Raw genomic sequence first — 14,417 nt, 5'->3', positions numbered from 1 at the left:
CACGAATCACTTATAATAAATAAAAAATTCGAGGCACCCTTGGTTAATGAAAGTCGTTGAACACCCTTTGGATGGTATTTTTGGTTGATTCTCTAAAGGAGTGGTTAGTTTTGCTAGGATCGCATTCAGTTGGGTTCAAGACTTGGGTTCGACCCAATTGTCTTGAGCTTGTCGTGATACGTCAAAACTTGGGTTCAAGACTTATGTGATACGACAACATCAATCATGTTATAACATGAATCACTTGTAATAAAAAAGGAATAGTCAAGCCATCCTTAGTTACTAATGGTTGATTCTCTAAAGGAGTGGTTAGTTTTGCTATTCAGTTGAGTTCAAGACTTGGGGTTGATCCAATTGTATTGAGCTTGTCGTACAGTGAAAAATGGATTGGCGCCGGACTGTTAATCTCCTTTTCGCCAATTTCAATGGCACTAACTCCAAGAAGATTCTTCTTGATCGAGTGAATGATTTTTTTTTTAATTTTTTATAAGTGACACATGTCACAATATAATTAATTCTAACGTGACATATAACGAATTCTGTCACTTATTTATCTTTTAGATTAGGGACCTATTTGTTGTTTTTGCTTACTCCATTGAACGTTTTGTCACTTTTTAAATTTGTGACAACCCTAAACTACATGGACCAAAAATGTATTGTTTTCCTTAATTTTATTTCTTATTCAGATTTAAAAGTATAAGCAGAAAACAAAACAATTAATAGAAAAATAAGACAAATTGAATTAATATAATAGTAGAACTAAACAGCCCACATCTATGCCTGAAGAGGAATTCATTTGAGTTTTGACCTATTCGTTATAGCACGTGCTGCCATCTTAGACTATTATTGTTTTCTTCTGCAGATATTTTACACCAAAACTCCTAGCAGCCACTAAAAACATTTCCTTTTACTTTTTTAATTTGAAAATTATTTGATGGACACATTTGGTATTAATTCGTGTTTGCATGTCGAATTAAGATTGTGTGGAGACACGTATTTAAATTTTTTAATTTTAACTTACTAATTTTATGTTGAATTTTTGTCGAGTTTGCACGTTTTGTCAAACATTGTCATGCTTAAATGTCTCGTGTCAAGTTCAATTCATATAGTATCGAGACATGAAGCGAGCTTGCCATTAAAACTTGATTATTTTTGTTTTATGTAATTTAAATTTAGGAAAATGCTATATATTTTTTTAGTGTTTTTCTGGTAATTGTGATGTAATTTTTAAGATTACCGTTCAATTTGAAATTATCATTATTAACTTTTAATCTATTGATAATTTTAAAAGTCACGTCACAATTAAGAGAACATGAAAAAAAAACACTAAAAAAACACTTCACATTTCCCTTAAATTTACATGGTTCTCCTTGGTTGTCCATTCCTACCCACGTGAACATCACATCTTTCACAAAAATCTCTGTGGATGTGAAAAATCTCATTGCGTATATATCATATATGATATGAATTCGTCCTTATCAATAATTTTGCAGGCGTTTAATACTTTTCAACTGTACGTGTCAATAATCTACTGCTTTTGATCGGAAATATTCAGTTAGTCAAAAATCCAAATGGTGGTTGAGTTTTGCAATCTGAAATCCATACGTGGAATGTCTAGATTGGTTAGAATCTAGAAAGGAATCTGGGGAATTGGTGGATTGGAGAGGGCCACGCGGACAAATGAAGACAAATGCAAAATCTTGAACGCCCAATTGGATTCAAGATATAGATATGATCGGATAAGGAACCGAGCTCATAATCCAGTATAAAGTACCCGATTCCACCATCACCACCACAGAAAGAAGTCTAGCAACCGAGCTCACTCATTCATTCAACAATGGCAGCCTCAACCATGGCTCTCTCCTCCCCATCATTGGCCGGAAAGGCGGTGAAACTCTCCCCCTCCACCCCGGAGCTCGGCGTTGGACGTATCTCCATGAGGAAAACATCCTTCAAGCAGGCTTCCGGCAGCCCATGGTACGGCCCAGACCGTGTCAAGTACTTGGGCCCATTCTCCGGTGAGCCTCCATCCTATCTCACCGGAGAATTCCCCGGTGACTATGGCTGGGACACTGCTGGGCTTTCAGCTGACCCAGAGACCTTCGCCAAGAACCGTGAGCTTGAAGTCATCCACTCCAGATGGGCCATGCTCGGAGCCCTCGGGTGCGTCTTCCCGGAGCTCTTGTCCCGGAACGGCGTCAAGTTCGGCGAGGCCGTGTGGTTCAAGGCCGGAGCTCAGATCTTCAGCGAAGGCGGGCTTGACTACTTGGGCAACCCGAGCTTGGTCCACGCACAAAGCATTCTGGCAATCTGGGCCACACAAGTCATCTTGATGGGGGCTGTTGAGGGTTACCGTATTGCTGGTGGGCCACTCGGTGAGGTGACCGACCCAATTTACCCAGGTGGAAGCTTTGACCCATTGGGACTTGCTGATGACCCGGAGGCTTTTGCTGAGCTTAAGGTGAAGGAGCTCAAGAATGGAAGATTGGCTATGTTCTCTATGTTTGGGTTCTTTGTTCAGGCCATTGTGACTGGAAAGGGACCATTGGAGAACCTGGCTGACCACCTTGCTGACCCAGTGAACAACAATGCTTGGGCCTATGCCACAAACTTTGTCCCTGGAAAGTGAGCTCAGAAACAATGTGAATTTTCCTTTCAGATTTGATGTTTGTGATGTAAATTGTTTGGGAGATTAATGGAAACCATTATATGAGTTTTGTGTTCTAATTCCTGCACCTTGTTACTTTGACAATCTTGATAATAATAGCCAGGCTTAATAAGGTTCAGAAAAATAAGAGAAAAGAAAGGCCACAATTTTTATCTTATTTTATTAATGCGACATTGTCAAGCAGCTTTTAGATGAACCTTTAATTTAAATTTTTTTTTTTTAAAAAAAAATTCAAGAACCAAGTGACAGTATTACATCATTAAAATATAGGGAGAAAGATGTGGGATTTTTCTGTTTTGGTCTAGATGGGAAAAGTGTGGTAAAGAGGGGGAAGAACCTTTAAGAGGAAACTATAAACACATAAGATTGACAATAAATTTCTCAAATATGCATACCCAGAACATAATTTCATATTATTTTCCACAATAAATAATCTTGTGTAAAGCATTCATACATTTACCTCCTGTGATAAGCAGGTACACATCAAAAGTCAATCTAAAAGAATTAGAGAACATAATATACATCAACCATAACATGAAGGTTGCTTTTATGATAAATGAATGGTGTAAAAAGAGTGTAAGAAGAAGCTGGGGAAGCCGCAAGGAATGTGAAATCCACCAATAATGCAGCTTTACTTTAGCCTTCATCAAAATCATAGTACTCTGTTTAATATCTCATGCTGTACACCTGCTTGCTAGCCGGGGTTTCCCACTTTAAACATCTCTGCTCCACGTTTATATAGTGTTTGTTCCACAAGGCAAGCTTGCATGGAGAAGCGTCTTTTAGCTAAGACTAATGCTAGAAATCACATTTTTATTTTACAACTATCCCACAATGTTAACGTGCCAATCCTAACCAGCTGTTGGATTTTTATTTTATTTTTCTTTAACAAGGATTGGTTCAAGAATTAGTTGGAATTGGCATGTTGTAGGATAAAAATATAATTTTTAGCATTACCCGTTAGCCGAGGCAAAGTGAAAGATTATCGGCAGGCAAACTTAGGTCCGACTTGCAGCCCTTGCTCTGGCCACCGACTTCAGGTAAAGTTCCTCGTAGTGTGCTGATGAAGATTCCCAACTGAAATCCATATTCATGTCCTTCAGGACAAGCTGCTGCCAACTCTCGGGGTTATTAATGTAGAGGTTAAATGCACGTTCCAAAGCATTGTTAACTCCCTGTCAAAATAAGGATGCATTAGAACTAGTACCTGTAAAAGGAACATTTTTACTGAAGTGGACAACAATCCAGACAAGCGGAGGGAGGCAAAACCAAGCCTCTACCAGACTGGAGAAGCAAATTGCCAGCTCAAAGCCTCAAATATGGATGCCAGATTAAAGTACATAAAACACACATATACATACACAATACTACTCAAGTGCATGCCCATTATTCCACTCACTTACCTGTTCATCAGGAGTTGAAAATGTGAATCCGTTTCGAAACGCATGAGGTATCGTATCATCATCAACATCAAAAACACTGCAGAAGAAGAATATGACGGTTCAAATAAGAGTTTTCTGAAAGGAATAACCCTCAAATCACAATATGGTGACGTTATATTCAAGGAAGCACTGAGTAGCCCACCTGTCATTCAGACCACCAGTTTTTCTTACAATGGGTATAGAACCATATCTCATGGCTATCATCTGAGAAAATTTACAAGAATTTTTTGGGTAAGTAAATTTACAAGGAATTAATACAGCAAAAAAGTTCAATAACATATTAGGATTTGGACTCGGAGCCAGTACATTGAAATAACGTGTTTAGCTAGATATTTCTATGCCACAGAATGAGAATAGAGAAGAAATAGGTAAAAGTAACATCATCCATCCATTTTGAGAACCATCTTTCCAAGTTTCTGTTTTAAAATGAGAAGTACAGGGCTGTGCAACCTCTTGAGTTTTTCTCCATTCAGTACAATTTTATGAGAGAGTAATATGCTCAGGCTGTTTGCTGTTCAAGAAGTCTAGATTAGGAATGAGTGCGGATTTTACCTGTGTAAGGCCACAGGGTTCAAAGATAGATGGGATGATGAACATGTCGGATGCTGCATATATGGAATGGGAAAGGGATTCGTCATACTTCAATATCAACCGAATGTGATCATGATTCCGAAAATGGTTTGCAATACCCTCGAATTCCCTCTACAAAATTAAAAATTAATAAACAGAGAATAAGAAAAACATCTTTGTCAGTATAAAATTAAATGACTAAGTTGACTTATCAAACAGAGAAAGTGCACCAAAGGGAAAGAAGTCTTGAGCTTCTAATAAACAAATCAGTAGGTACAAAGAATACTTATAACCATCATGTGGAAGAAGCAGCAATTAAACTTCAATAGACAAGATAAATTCATTACCACATGGCAATGATATAGACATGGCAACTGAACCATTGGCTTTAAGTTTTGACAAAGTAAATACATATAACTTAAATGGATATTGAGACTAAGAGCGAACTATACCATGATACCCATTTTCAAAACAAAACTAAATCAGTTCACTCTGTATACTAATCAACTAAGATACATCAAAATGATGAGGAAAAACTGCAAGGTAATTGCCTGTCATGGGGTGCATCTTTACGACGCATACTTGATAACAGTTTCTTTATGTGCTACATGAACATGGACCAGTACTATGGATTTATTGGTGTATACTATAGAGTTATCTACAATGCTGTCTAGTGCCTACATGCACAGACAGCTGCACTTATTATAACGATCTTCAGAATTTAAAAAAGAAAAACAGTTTTCAGACCAACAAAACAAAGCAAAAAAAGAAAAAAAAACCCCAAAAAACCGCAAAGGAACTGCAAAAAAAAAAAAAAAAAGGTGTTGGTGGGGTGGGGGGAGGGCATCCAGCCACCTCCTCTCCCTGGCACCTTTTGTCGGTTTGCAGAGCTAGGGGCACAAGGGGTGGGTTTTCCCTCCTCCCGGGATATTCCCTACTCAGGAGGATAGCAAGTGGCTGATCAGCAAGCAACTTGTCACCTCCTCCCTAGAGCCCAAAACGGCGACGTTCACCATAACGGTGGACATTCCATGAACCTCCTCCAAGCCAATGGTCATCATCTAGCTCATGCATTCCTACCCTTGCCACCCACCATGCATATACGCCAACTCCATGCGTGACATGGTCAATGGTCATCTAGCGTGGGTCCCCATGTCAACCCCTTCGGCCTCAGTCTCTATCCCCTACCTCCACAACTAGATCCATCCAAGCTCCAATCTCATCGATTTGGTCCATAGTCTCAACCTTTGAGATTCAATCACAAACGAAGTCCAATTTTCAACACCTTGCGAAGGGGATGGGTCTCTAACCCCTATTCACCCGGAGATCCATCTGCAAGGGTGGATCACCGGTGGGGGAACACCAAGCCTCCCCCTTTCCGTCTTGTGGTAGAGTAGTGGGTCTCTCCCTACATTCCCTTTCTTTTTTTGTCCTTTTTAAAAAAAAAAAATTTATTTTATGTCAACTTGTTTTTACTCATGCATCCAACACACAACTTACTATTTTTCGTTTTCAAAACCAATTACCAAACGTTTTTTTCAAGGAAAAAAAAAAAAAAACAAATCTTCGAAAACCAATTCCCAGGTGTTTTGTTTTCGTCCCCAAAATTTCGAAAACAAGTTTTTGAATGCATAAAAACCAAAAAATAATAATCCAAACAAGCGCAAGTTCTCATCCAATTTTTGAGTGGAAGGAAGCTCCCGACTTGTAGTATAATTCTGAATTTTTCTTAAATACTTGATGGTCTTCATCCTGATTTTCCCCATAGTTAATTTTAAACTTGGATAAACAGTGTTAGAAGAACAAATAAAATATAACCAGGATTAAGCTCTCAAAGCTAGAAAAATAAGTCCTTCCTCTCCCTCAATTTTCTTTTGGGAGGAAGGAGTGGGGTAAAGGCAAATTGCAAATAATATGTAAAAAAAATTTAATAATAGAAGAAAAGTAAAACACACCTGAATATGTGTGACTGGGCTTGAGCCAAGAAGTACAAATTGTCCTCCCAACTCCAACGTTCGATATATTGCATGTCTAATAAGATGTACACCTTTCTGTGGCACCAATCTTGTTATGCAGCCTACCTATTAAATAACAGATTCAACAGAATCAAGTAAGAATTTGAGAAGCTTGACCAACTATAATCAACAATAAATAAAGAAATCATAGCCAATGTCTGTTTTTTTTTTTTTATTCTTCTAATTATCCAGTGGCAATATTAGACTACACAGTGGGAGGTAGCCTTCTCCCTCCCAAACCCTTCTCCATGTATTGAATCCAAGACCTTCCTTACAAGCCCAGTGGAAATTTCATTTCCTCAAAACGTAAAGATGATGCTACATGACAGTATATCGCCAAATAAGAGTATAACATACACACAGCATGGTCAGAAGAGACCTTTTTAGGTAATTAGTATGATATCTCAACCACTCCCCACAATAAAAGGAGAATTTAAATGCCTTATTATTTATATAGAACAGACTTCTCTCTGTCAAATCATCACCATGGGTAATTGTTGCTTATTCATTCTTTTACTTATTTTTTGGTAAGCATTAACAGGGATTCTATAAAACCACATATAGGATCCTTAAATACAGTAACTTAACAGCAAAGATTTTGGGAGTGGAATCAATTTTATTCGTAAGTATATTGATAAGGAGCTGTTTATAAAGTAACTAAAAAGAAAGAAAATAAAATAGGAGAAGTTTCCCAGTCTAAGATATCCCAACAGCATCTCCAAAGCTTTTAGCTATTAATTTCAAATGGAACTTTCTGTCCTGATACCAAAATCAACTAAAAGCAGGGCATATATGGATACAGGCACATGTCTTAAGCCTCCGTGCTAGCAATGCTTGAGTATGCATGAATATAAAGATTAAAGGAAAGCTAGAAGGTTTATCCAGGATATAATACTTCTATAGGTGGCGAGGTGTATCATAAAACCACAGTTTTGGTGGGTCAAAATATAACTTTTTCAAAGGGTAACATATTATTGTTCCCATATTAGTGCTGAATATTAAAATTTAACAAATCTGAAATCTAGCCAAATGTGAAGACTTAATGTGACATGACGATGTCTTCTCATCATAAAACTAACCATTTGATAAAATAAAATTACCAGTGGTTTCCTGACAGCTGCAGAAGAAAGCCCTAGATGCCTTCTCATAGCTTCCTTATTTTCTGCTTTCCCTTGAAGATCATTGGCAGTGTACTGGATTTTGAGATATGTATCAGTGGCAGGATTCCATGTATCAGTATCGATTCCATTTAGAATTCCTATGAACTTTTTAGAGTGCAAATTAAGTGTTGAATGGAGACCTCTTCCTTCCTGTAAAACATAAGATAACACATAAGGCCTTCATGAACAATCAAGGATATTTAACCATGAAAAGCAATGAGAGTGATTTTGACACTAGCTTAAACAACATCTAGGCTGTTTTGTGTAAGACTCTCCATCCTAGTTATCTTGAATAAATTCGAAGCCGCAAACACAAATGCCACTCCATCATGTTATATAATACATAGCTTATTTCATTAGCTGATGTTAATGAAAAATAGATACGTTCTTTTTCCTCCTAAGCTTCTCAGCTGGGAGCCTAATTGTAATTATGACTATAGAAGCAATTTTTAAGTATTCTTAAAGAGAGTGAACATTTAAAGTAAATGCAGCAAAACCAATGTAAAGGAAAAAGTCATACCTCAGCAGTCCGCACCTCTTGTGCATAAGTAGGTGATACTGTTGTAACAATATTAGAAAATACAACTCCACCCTGAAAAATAGAATCTGTAAGAGGTAATGAAATAGTTGCATGTCTTGATAAATGAGATCAGTAAAATAAATACCTTAACAGGATTGACCCTATCATGTGCAGAGTGGTCCTGCATTCTATCTGGTCTATTAAGCTGATGGACATCAAGACCACAATATGCCAATTCTGAAGCAGGAGCAGTCCCTTGGTATTCAAAGTTGTGGCATGTAAAACATATTCTAGCTGAATTCAATCCTTTAGGGGCATATAAATCCCAATAAAGTGGTGCCTAAGAAAGCAAAACCAAAATCAATAATTCAATTAAAATAAATAAATATCTGAATGTGAACATCAGAAGCTCAAAGAAAGCATGAGTTAACAATGAAGATTGAACGAGTCCATACAACAAAAGCTGTCTGCCAATCATGGCAATGAATTATGTCTGGTTTCTTGCCAGCTTGAAGAAGAAACTCAAGTGCCACTCGGCTGAAAAATGAAAAACGTTTGAAATCATCGTGCTCGCCATAAAATTTCCCTCTCCAGAAGTATTTGTCAGGATGATGAGGCTCAATAAAATAAACAGGAAGACCTGCATGGTTAAAACTATAGTAAGTATGCCATGCTAAAATATACAATGCAAACAAAAACTATGAAATCCTTAACCTTCAACAGTGCCGACCCATATTTTGTTTTTGAATAGTCGGCCACCAAAGTATGACTCTACCACCACATCTAGGGCCTGCACAGATAATCAGGTCATTACCATGTTCATCAAAGTCAGGTACTTTCAAAAAATTTGCCCAAATAAAAACTCACCCTCAAATCACGAATTCGGTCGTATTGCATGCAATCATATTTTGGAAGAACAATTTCCACAAGGTGTCCCCTGTTCTGCAAAGCTTTACCAAGACCAGTCACAACATCCCCCAAACCACCAACCTATGAAAAAAACAACAAAGAATCTTGACTAAACAGTAGACTAGCAATAAAAATGAAGAAAAGAAAAAAGCAATATAAAAATTATATATAATAGTTTTTAGATGAGCACGGCAGATAAGATCCAACAGAGAGCATTTCTGGGGCACAAAGATATGAATACAAACAATAGATAGTAAAAGACAATCTAGAAGACCAAATGAAGCCAAAAACCCACCCAAAAGCAATCACTAAGTATGATATTGTGATGAACCCAATAAAATTTCTATTTACTCCTCCAGATACGTCTATGAGATTTTCTGGGCATTTAGATGTGTGCATAAAATGGAAGTTATGACATAACTGAGCAAATTGAATCCGCATGATACTGTTGTTCTAGGCAGCATTGCACTATTTCAGTGTAGATGTTTAAGGAAGTAGTGTATTTGATTAATGAGAAAAATTATGTCCAGAAAGTGAAAAACACTGGCGAAAGTGGCATCTTGGAATAATTGCACCAATACATGTTCCAAGCAGGAATTAGAATGGCAAGTGTACTGCAACTTCTTCTTTTACCCAAGGATGTCAACAACAGGCAAGAAGACCAAAGAGAACTAGAGGACACTGTTTTCATTGGTTTGCAAGGCTTCATTCATTATTAAAAAATAAAATAAAAATCAGAGGCCCGTTCATTGCAGGTCCTTGCGGGACAGTCTCTCCTATCTCACACTGCACAAAATTTCTTACTAAGTAGAGAAGTTGTATCAGCCACACTACCAGGGAGCCAATTCTAGCCAGGCAGCCAGCAATTGAATATGGCATTTCACATCTGTACTTTATGTTGATACAAGAAATTGGTAATTGGATGGTAATTTGTATAGTTTTTTTTTTTTTTCAAAAAATTGTGAAAGAAAATTCTATAACCAAAACTGAGCGCAGTCCAGGATCTAAAGCACAGCTTTAAACCATCCAGGAAAAGGCAAATAATAATAATAATAATAATAATGATTTTAATAATTTAATAATAATAGTAATAATAAACTTTGAGGCTCTGGTTTAGTGACCAAATTGTTTTCTAGAAGGGGCCACTTAATACTGCTTTTCATAGAAAAGCATAAATAGACAAGGTTCAACCAAAGAGTGCAAACTAACCATTTGTCTAAACAATCACTCGATTACAGAATTCAGCCAGAAAAGAAGACTGCACTTCTGGACCTGGAAGCCATAGTACAGGTGACATCATAAGTGCAATTAAGCATCTTATCAAAGAGGCTTAAGTGAAGCTGCAGGTGCTGTTACACACTAAAATAATTTGACATATGATGGCATTTCCAACTCGAGCAAGTTCCTTGAAATGTCCTTCAAATAGATGATACAACATTAGAGAGATTTTTTCCAATAATATGGATATATTTTAATGCTCGCAAATTCCTTCAAGTAATATTGCCTTTCTAAAAAGCAGTAGGTAATGTAATTCTAAATCAACATAAAATGAAATTCACTAATATTTTCATAAAAATCGAGTAAAAGTGACAAAAAGAAAAATGCATTACGCTAAGTTGAGTTCACCTTAGCAACTGGTGCCATCTCTGCTGCAATATGAATAACATATAATCCTGGACTGATCAACAAAGGGAACAAATTAAACAACAGCATAAATATTTGCTGCAAATTAGTGTTAAATTATTAATACCATGTTGGCGATGACGTCAGCTTGAGGAATGTAGTTATAGCCTCACGTTCATTCTTTTCCTTGCAAGCCATGAACGCATCACGAATTCTTCCATCTCTCTTCCACACCATTTCTCTCAAAAACTTTGCATCATCTGCTAATATTTTTTTCTCAAGCAACCACCCATCAATTATGAGCAATAAACGGCTCCAAAATTCCCGAGGCATGTCATCCACAGGTTCATCTAGTGCTCTTTTCTTGCTTTCTTCTTTCAGATTATTGAGTGTCTCTTGAAATTCCTTCACTGATTCTTGATATAATTGAACATAGGAATTAATTTCTTCATCTGAACTTTGAAGACGGTCCTCCAACAGTTTGATCTTTTGTTGCATTAATTCATAATATTGTTGCAATTTTTCTGACGAAAGCTTATAGACATTAGCTTCTTCAAGGGATTCTTCCAGTTTGTCAACCTTCTTTCGGAGCTCCTGGTTTTGCTGCAATACTATAATAGCCTGATCTGCCTGTGTGGTTGCCTTATCTAGCAAGACTTGTAAATTTTCTACCTTCTCCCACAAGTCCTTGTATTCAACTTTCAGAGTAGAGAGTTTAGAAACATCTTCCTGAGAAACGGACAGTTTAACCTCCAAGTCTTTCAGGGAAGATTCCAACAATAAGCGCTCTCTTTCGAGCATAAACACACGCTCATCTGTGCTTTTGACATCACCAAGCTCAGCCTTGAGTCCTTCTATATCGTTCTTCAGGGAGATATTTTCTTCCCTCAATGAACTAAGCTCCTCGCTAAGAGATTTAACACTATTATCATGTAGTACAGAGGCTTCATGATTCAAAAGTTTTTCATGATTATTGTACAAATCAAGCTCATTTCTTTCAGTAAGACCCCTGTGAGCCAGTTCAATCCGCAGCTTATCTAACTGATCTTCCAGGAGTTCCACACGTATCTTCTCTTGGGCAGCAATTTTGATCCGAGCATCAGTTTCTGCTAGTCTCATCTCCAAATCATTAATCTCTCCCTGAAGTGCCTCCTTCTCAGCGACAGTCTTTTCAACATCTTCAAGTGCACGAATCCGAACTTTATTGAGAAGAAGGATATCTATAGCAAGAACAACAGCAGACATGTATTCAATGTAAATTGATACAAAGGCACTAAACTAGAGACACATAGTGAAAGGACTTAAAAGTGTGTAGCAGACACCCTACTTTTCTCTGCATATCTTATCATGCCAACCAAATCCTCAGGTTGAACACCTGAAAGTTGCTCTGCACCATCCACGTTTATAGCCTGTGAGACAACCAAAGGATAGTAATAATAATAAATTTCGTCTAATTTTCAAATGATTCCTCAAATTGAATAGCCAATAAGAGGAAAAGAATACAGACTTTATTAAAAAGTACAAACTCGTGATCTAATAGAAATTATAGAAAAAATAAAATTGTTATCCACTTGAGAGAGAGCAGCAAACCTTATCAGTTATCCCAACAATTTAAGGCATTTACAATACCCATATTTTCCATCCAGCAATATATAGACCATAACTTGCAGTGCATATACTCTTTGAATTGGGTAAGTTATCTCAGTATACACATTTGAATCTAGACAAGAATGCACAAACAAGAACCGCCAGTACAGCTCTTGTGTTTCCACTTCATTTGTCTCAATTCATTAATTTCAAAAAGAATATGTTGATCACTCCAGTTCTTTCTACGGATATCACCAATGATCAGATAAGTGGGAAAGCATAGTTACTTTTGGGATAATACACCAACTCTCCACGACCTGACACATCTTTCTCACTTACCCCTCCGAACTACCAAGTGTCGCATTTAACCACCTCCAACTATCATTTCTATGCAAAGAGCCCCCTCAGAAAGTGAGGACGTTCTGCCCCACCTAAGTGGTGATTCGGGGGTGGCCGAAGCACCCCCAAATACGATTGGGGGTTGCTGAACCACCTTCGCCACATTTGAAACCACTTAGAGGTGGATCGGCCACCCTTAAGTGGTGATTCAGGGGTGGCCAAACCACCCTGGTGAAGGGGTGCTTTCATCATTTCAGGTCAAAAGGAGCACATGCATGTCATGTGCTCCTTTTTTTTTTTTTTTTTTTTTTTGATAACGTAGGAGAACTTTACTCAGATTAATTGCACGTCGCAAACGCATACTGTACAACAATCCTCACCGTTAATCAAACTCCTACGGGTAACTGACCCCACCCGCCAGAACCAGTTATCAGGTAATCCAGGAGCTTTTACTCCTGACGGGCTAAGCAGTTTATCCTCATGCCCAGGAGGCTTGTCATGTGCTCCTTTTCCCATCGTATTTAACATCCTATACTAACGAAGAGGGCTCTTTGCATAAAAATGTGAGTTGAAAGGGTTTAAATGCGACACTTGGTAGTTTGGAGGTATAAGTGAGAAAGGGGTGTCAGTTTGTAGGGGTAACTGTATGTTCCCCTTACTTTTTCCATAATGTTGGGTTAATTTATTAATAGTGAAAGAAGGTTCTGGTTCTTACCCTTTCCTATACCATCCTGTCAACCCAACATGATGTTATAATTCATTCAACGAATTGTAACAATGAAATAGAAATGTACAGTTCTAGAAGTGCAAAGTTGTGCACTGCGATTGAAATTAAAGACTACTAATGCTTCCGTGGACTTAACCAGAAAAATCTGTTGAGAGACAGATAAAGCCATCCTGAAACTACAGAGATATAAAAGAGTTACCTAAATTAAACTATACAGGAGAATTGGATACAGCATCCTCATCGAACAGATACAAAGATAAGAATACTTAATAGTGCAAATGCACAATATTGGAGTATTAATTAAATAATTAAATTTACCCATTCCTATCAACTTTCCATGATAAGTAGTGGTTTAACATAGTATCAAAGCAAATGTTGAATTCGAACCCTAACTTTACAGTTCACCCCCCATTTCAATTAAAATATTTCACATGTTGTCTAGTCCTACACGCGATATTGATTAAATTCACTCATTCCTATTAACTTAAGCATTTGGGATAAGTGGTAGTTTAACATATCAAAGCTGAGAAAGCATCACAAACTGAACAAGGCAATGACCAAATCAGGAAGTAATAAACAAAAATTTTCCTGTTACAAACCACAAGTGGAGAGGCACATGATTTGTGCCTGAGCATTATGAGATTATTTATAGGGAAAGTTTGTCTTCATAGTTTATAGAGAATATTTGTCTTCATACATAAACATTAGACATAAAAGAACATTTTTCAGGTTCGTTTTCTTACCAATTTAGATTGGAGAAAAAAGTCAAATGTAGGATAATGTCAAAAAATATCTATCTTGGAAAGTAGAGCATATTAATCTAGGTATATTTCTATTGAAGTCCAAATATTTGAGTT

At 37.2% G+C, this 14,417-nt stretch overlaps 2 protein-coding genes across 4 annotated transcripts in view; one reads left to right on the top strand and one right to left on the bottom strand.

Moving 5' to 3' along the window:
- The first annotated feature begins 1,794 nt into the window (after positions 1-1,794).
- LOC132171420 (chlorophyll a-b binding protein of LHCII type 1) lies at positions 1,795-2,713 on the top strand. Its single transcript, XM_059582731.1, has one exon. It carries the CDS (start codon positions 1,838-1,840, stop codon positions 2,627-2,629), a length of 792 nt encoding a protein of 263 aa, XP_059438714.1. The 5' UTR covers positions 1,795-1,837; the 3' UTR covers positions 2,630-2,713.
- A 328-nt stretch (positions 2,714-3,041) lies between these two features.
- The window catches only part of LOC132168856 (probable starch synthase 4, chloroplastic/amyloplastic), a 16,964-nt gene continuing 5,588 nt past the window's right edge, over positions 3,042-14,417 (bottom strand). Inside the window, exons 3-17 of one of the 3 annotated variants that reach the window (XM_059579921.1) lie at positions 12,235-12,316; positions 11,035-12,127; positions 10,911-10,962; positions 9,243-9,365; positions 9,090-9,165; positions 8,831-9,015; positions 8,521-8,715; positions 8,376-8,447; positions 7,796-8,005; positions 6,636-6,761; positions 4,663-4,812; positions 4,253-4,314; positions 4,072-4,147; positions 3,626-3,843; positions 3,042-3,430 (exon numbers count right to left, since the gene is read on the bottom strand). In XM_059579921.1, the coding sequence (XP_059435904.1) occupies positions 3,667-3,843; positions 4,072-4,147; positions 4,253-4,314; positions 4,663-4,812; positions 6,636-6,761; positions 7,796-8,005; positions 8,376-8,447; positions 8,521-8,715; positions 8,831-9,015; positions 9,090-9,165; positions 9,243-9,365; positions 10,911-10,962; positions 11,035-12,127; positions 12,235-12,316 (2,679 nt within the window). In that variant the 3' untranslated portion in view covers positions 3,042-3,430; positions 3,626-3,666. Of the gene's footprint in view, positions 3,844-4,071; positions 4,148-4,252; positions 4,315-4,662; positions 4,813-6,635; positions 6,762-7,795; positions 8,006-8,375; positions 8,448-8,520; positions 8,716-8,830; positions 9,016-9,089; positions 9,166-9,242; positions 9,366-10,910; positions 10,963-11,034; positions 12,128-12,234; positions 12,317-14,417 lie in introns of all 3 variants that reach the window. The other 2 variants (XM_059579920.1, XM_059579922.1) reach the window with 2 other exon arrangements.

The sequence above is a fragment of the Corylus avellana genome, chromosome ca2 (assembly GCF_901000735.1).
Source record: "Corylus avellana chromosome ca2, CavTom2PMs-1.0".
Lineage (NCBI taxonomy): Eukaryota > Viridiplantae > Streptophyta > Magnoliopsida > Fagales > Betulaceae > Corylus > Corylus avellana.
Note: the sequence above shows the minus strand (reverse complement) of the source record. Positions and strands in the feature narration are given on the sequence as shown.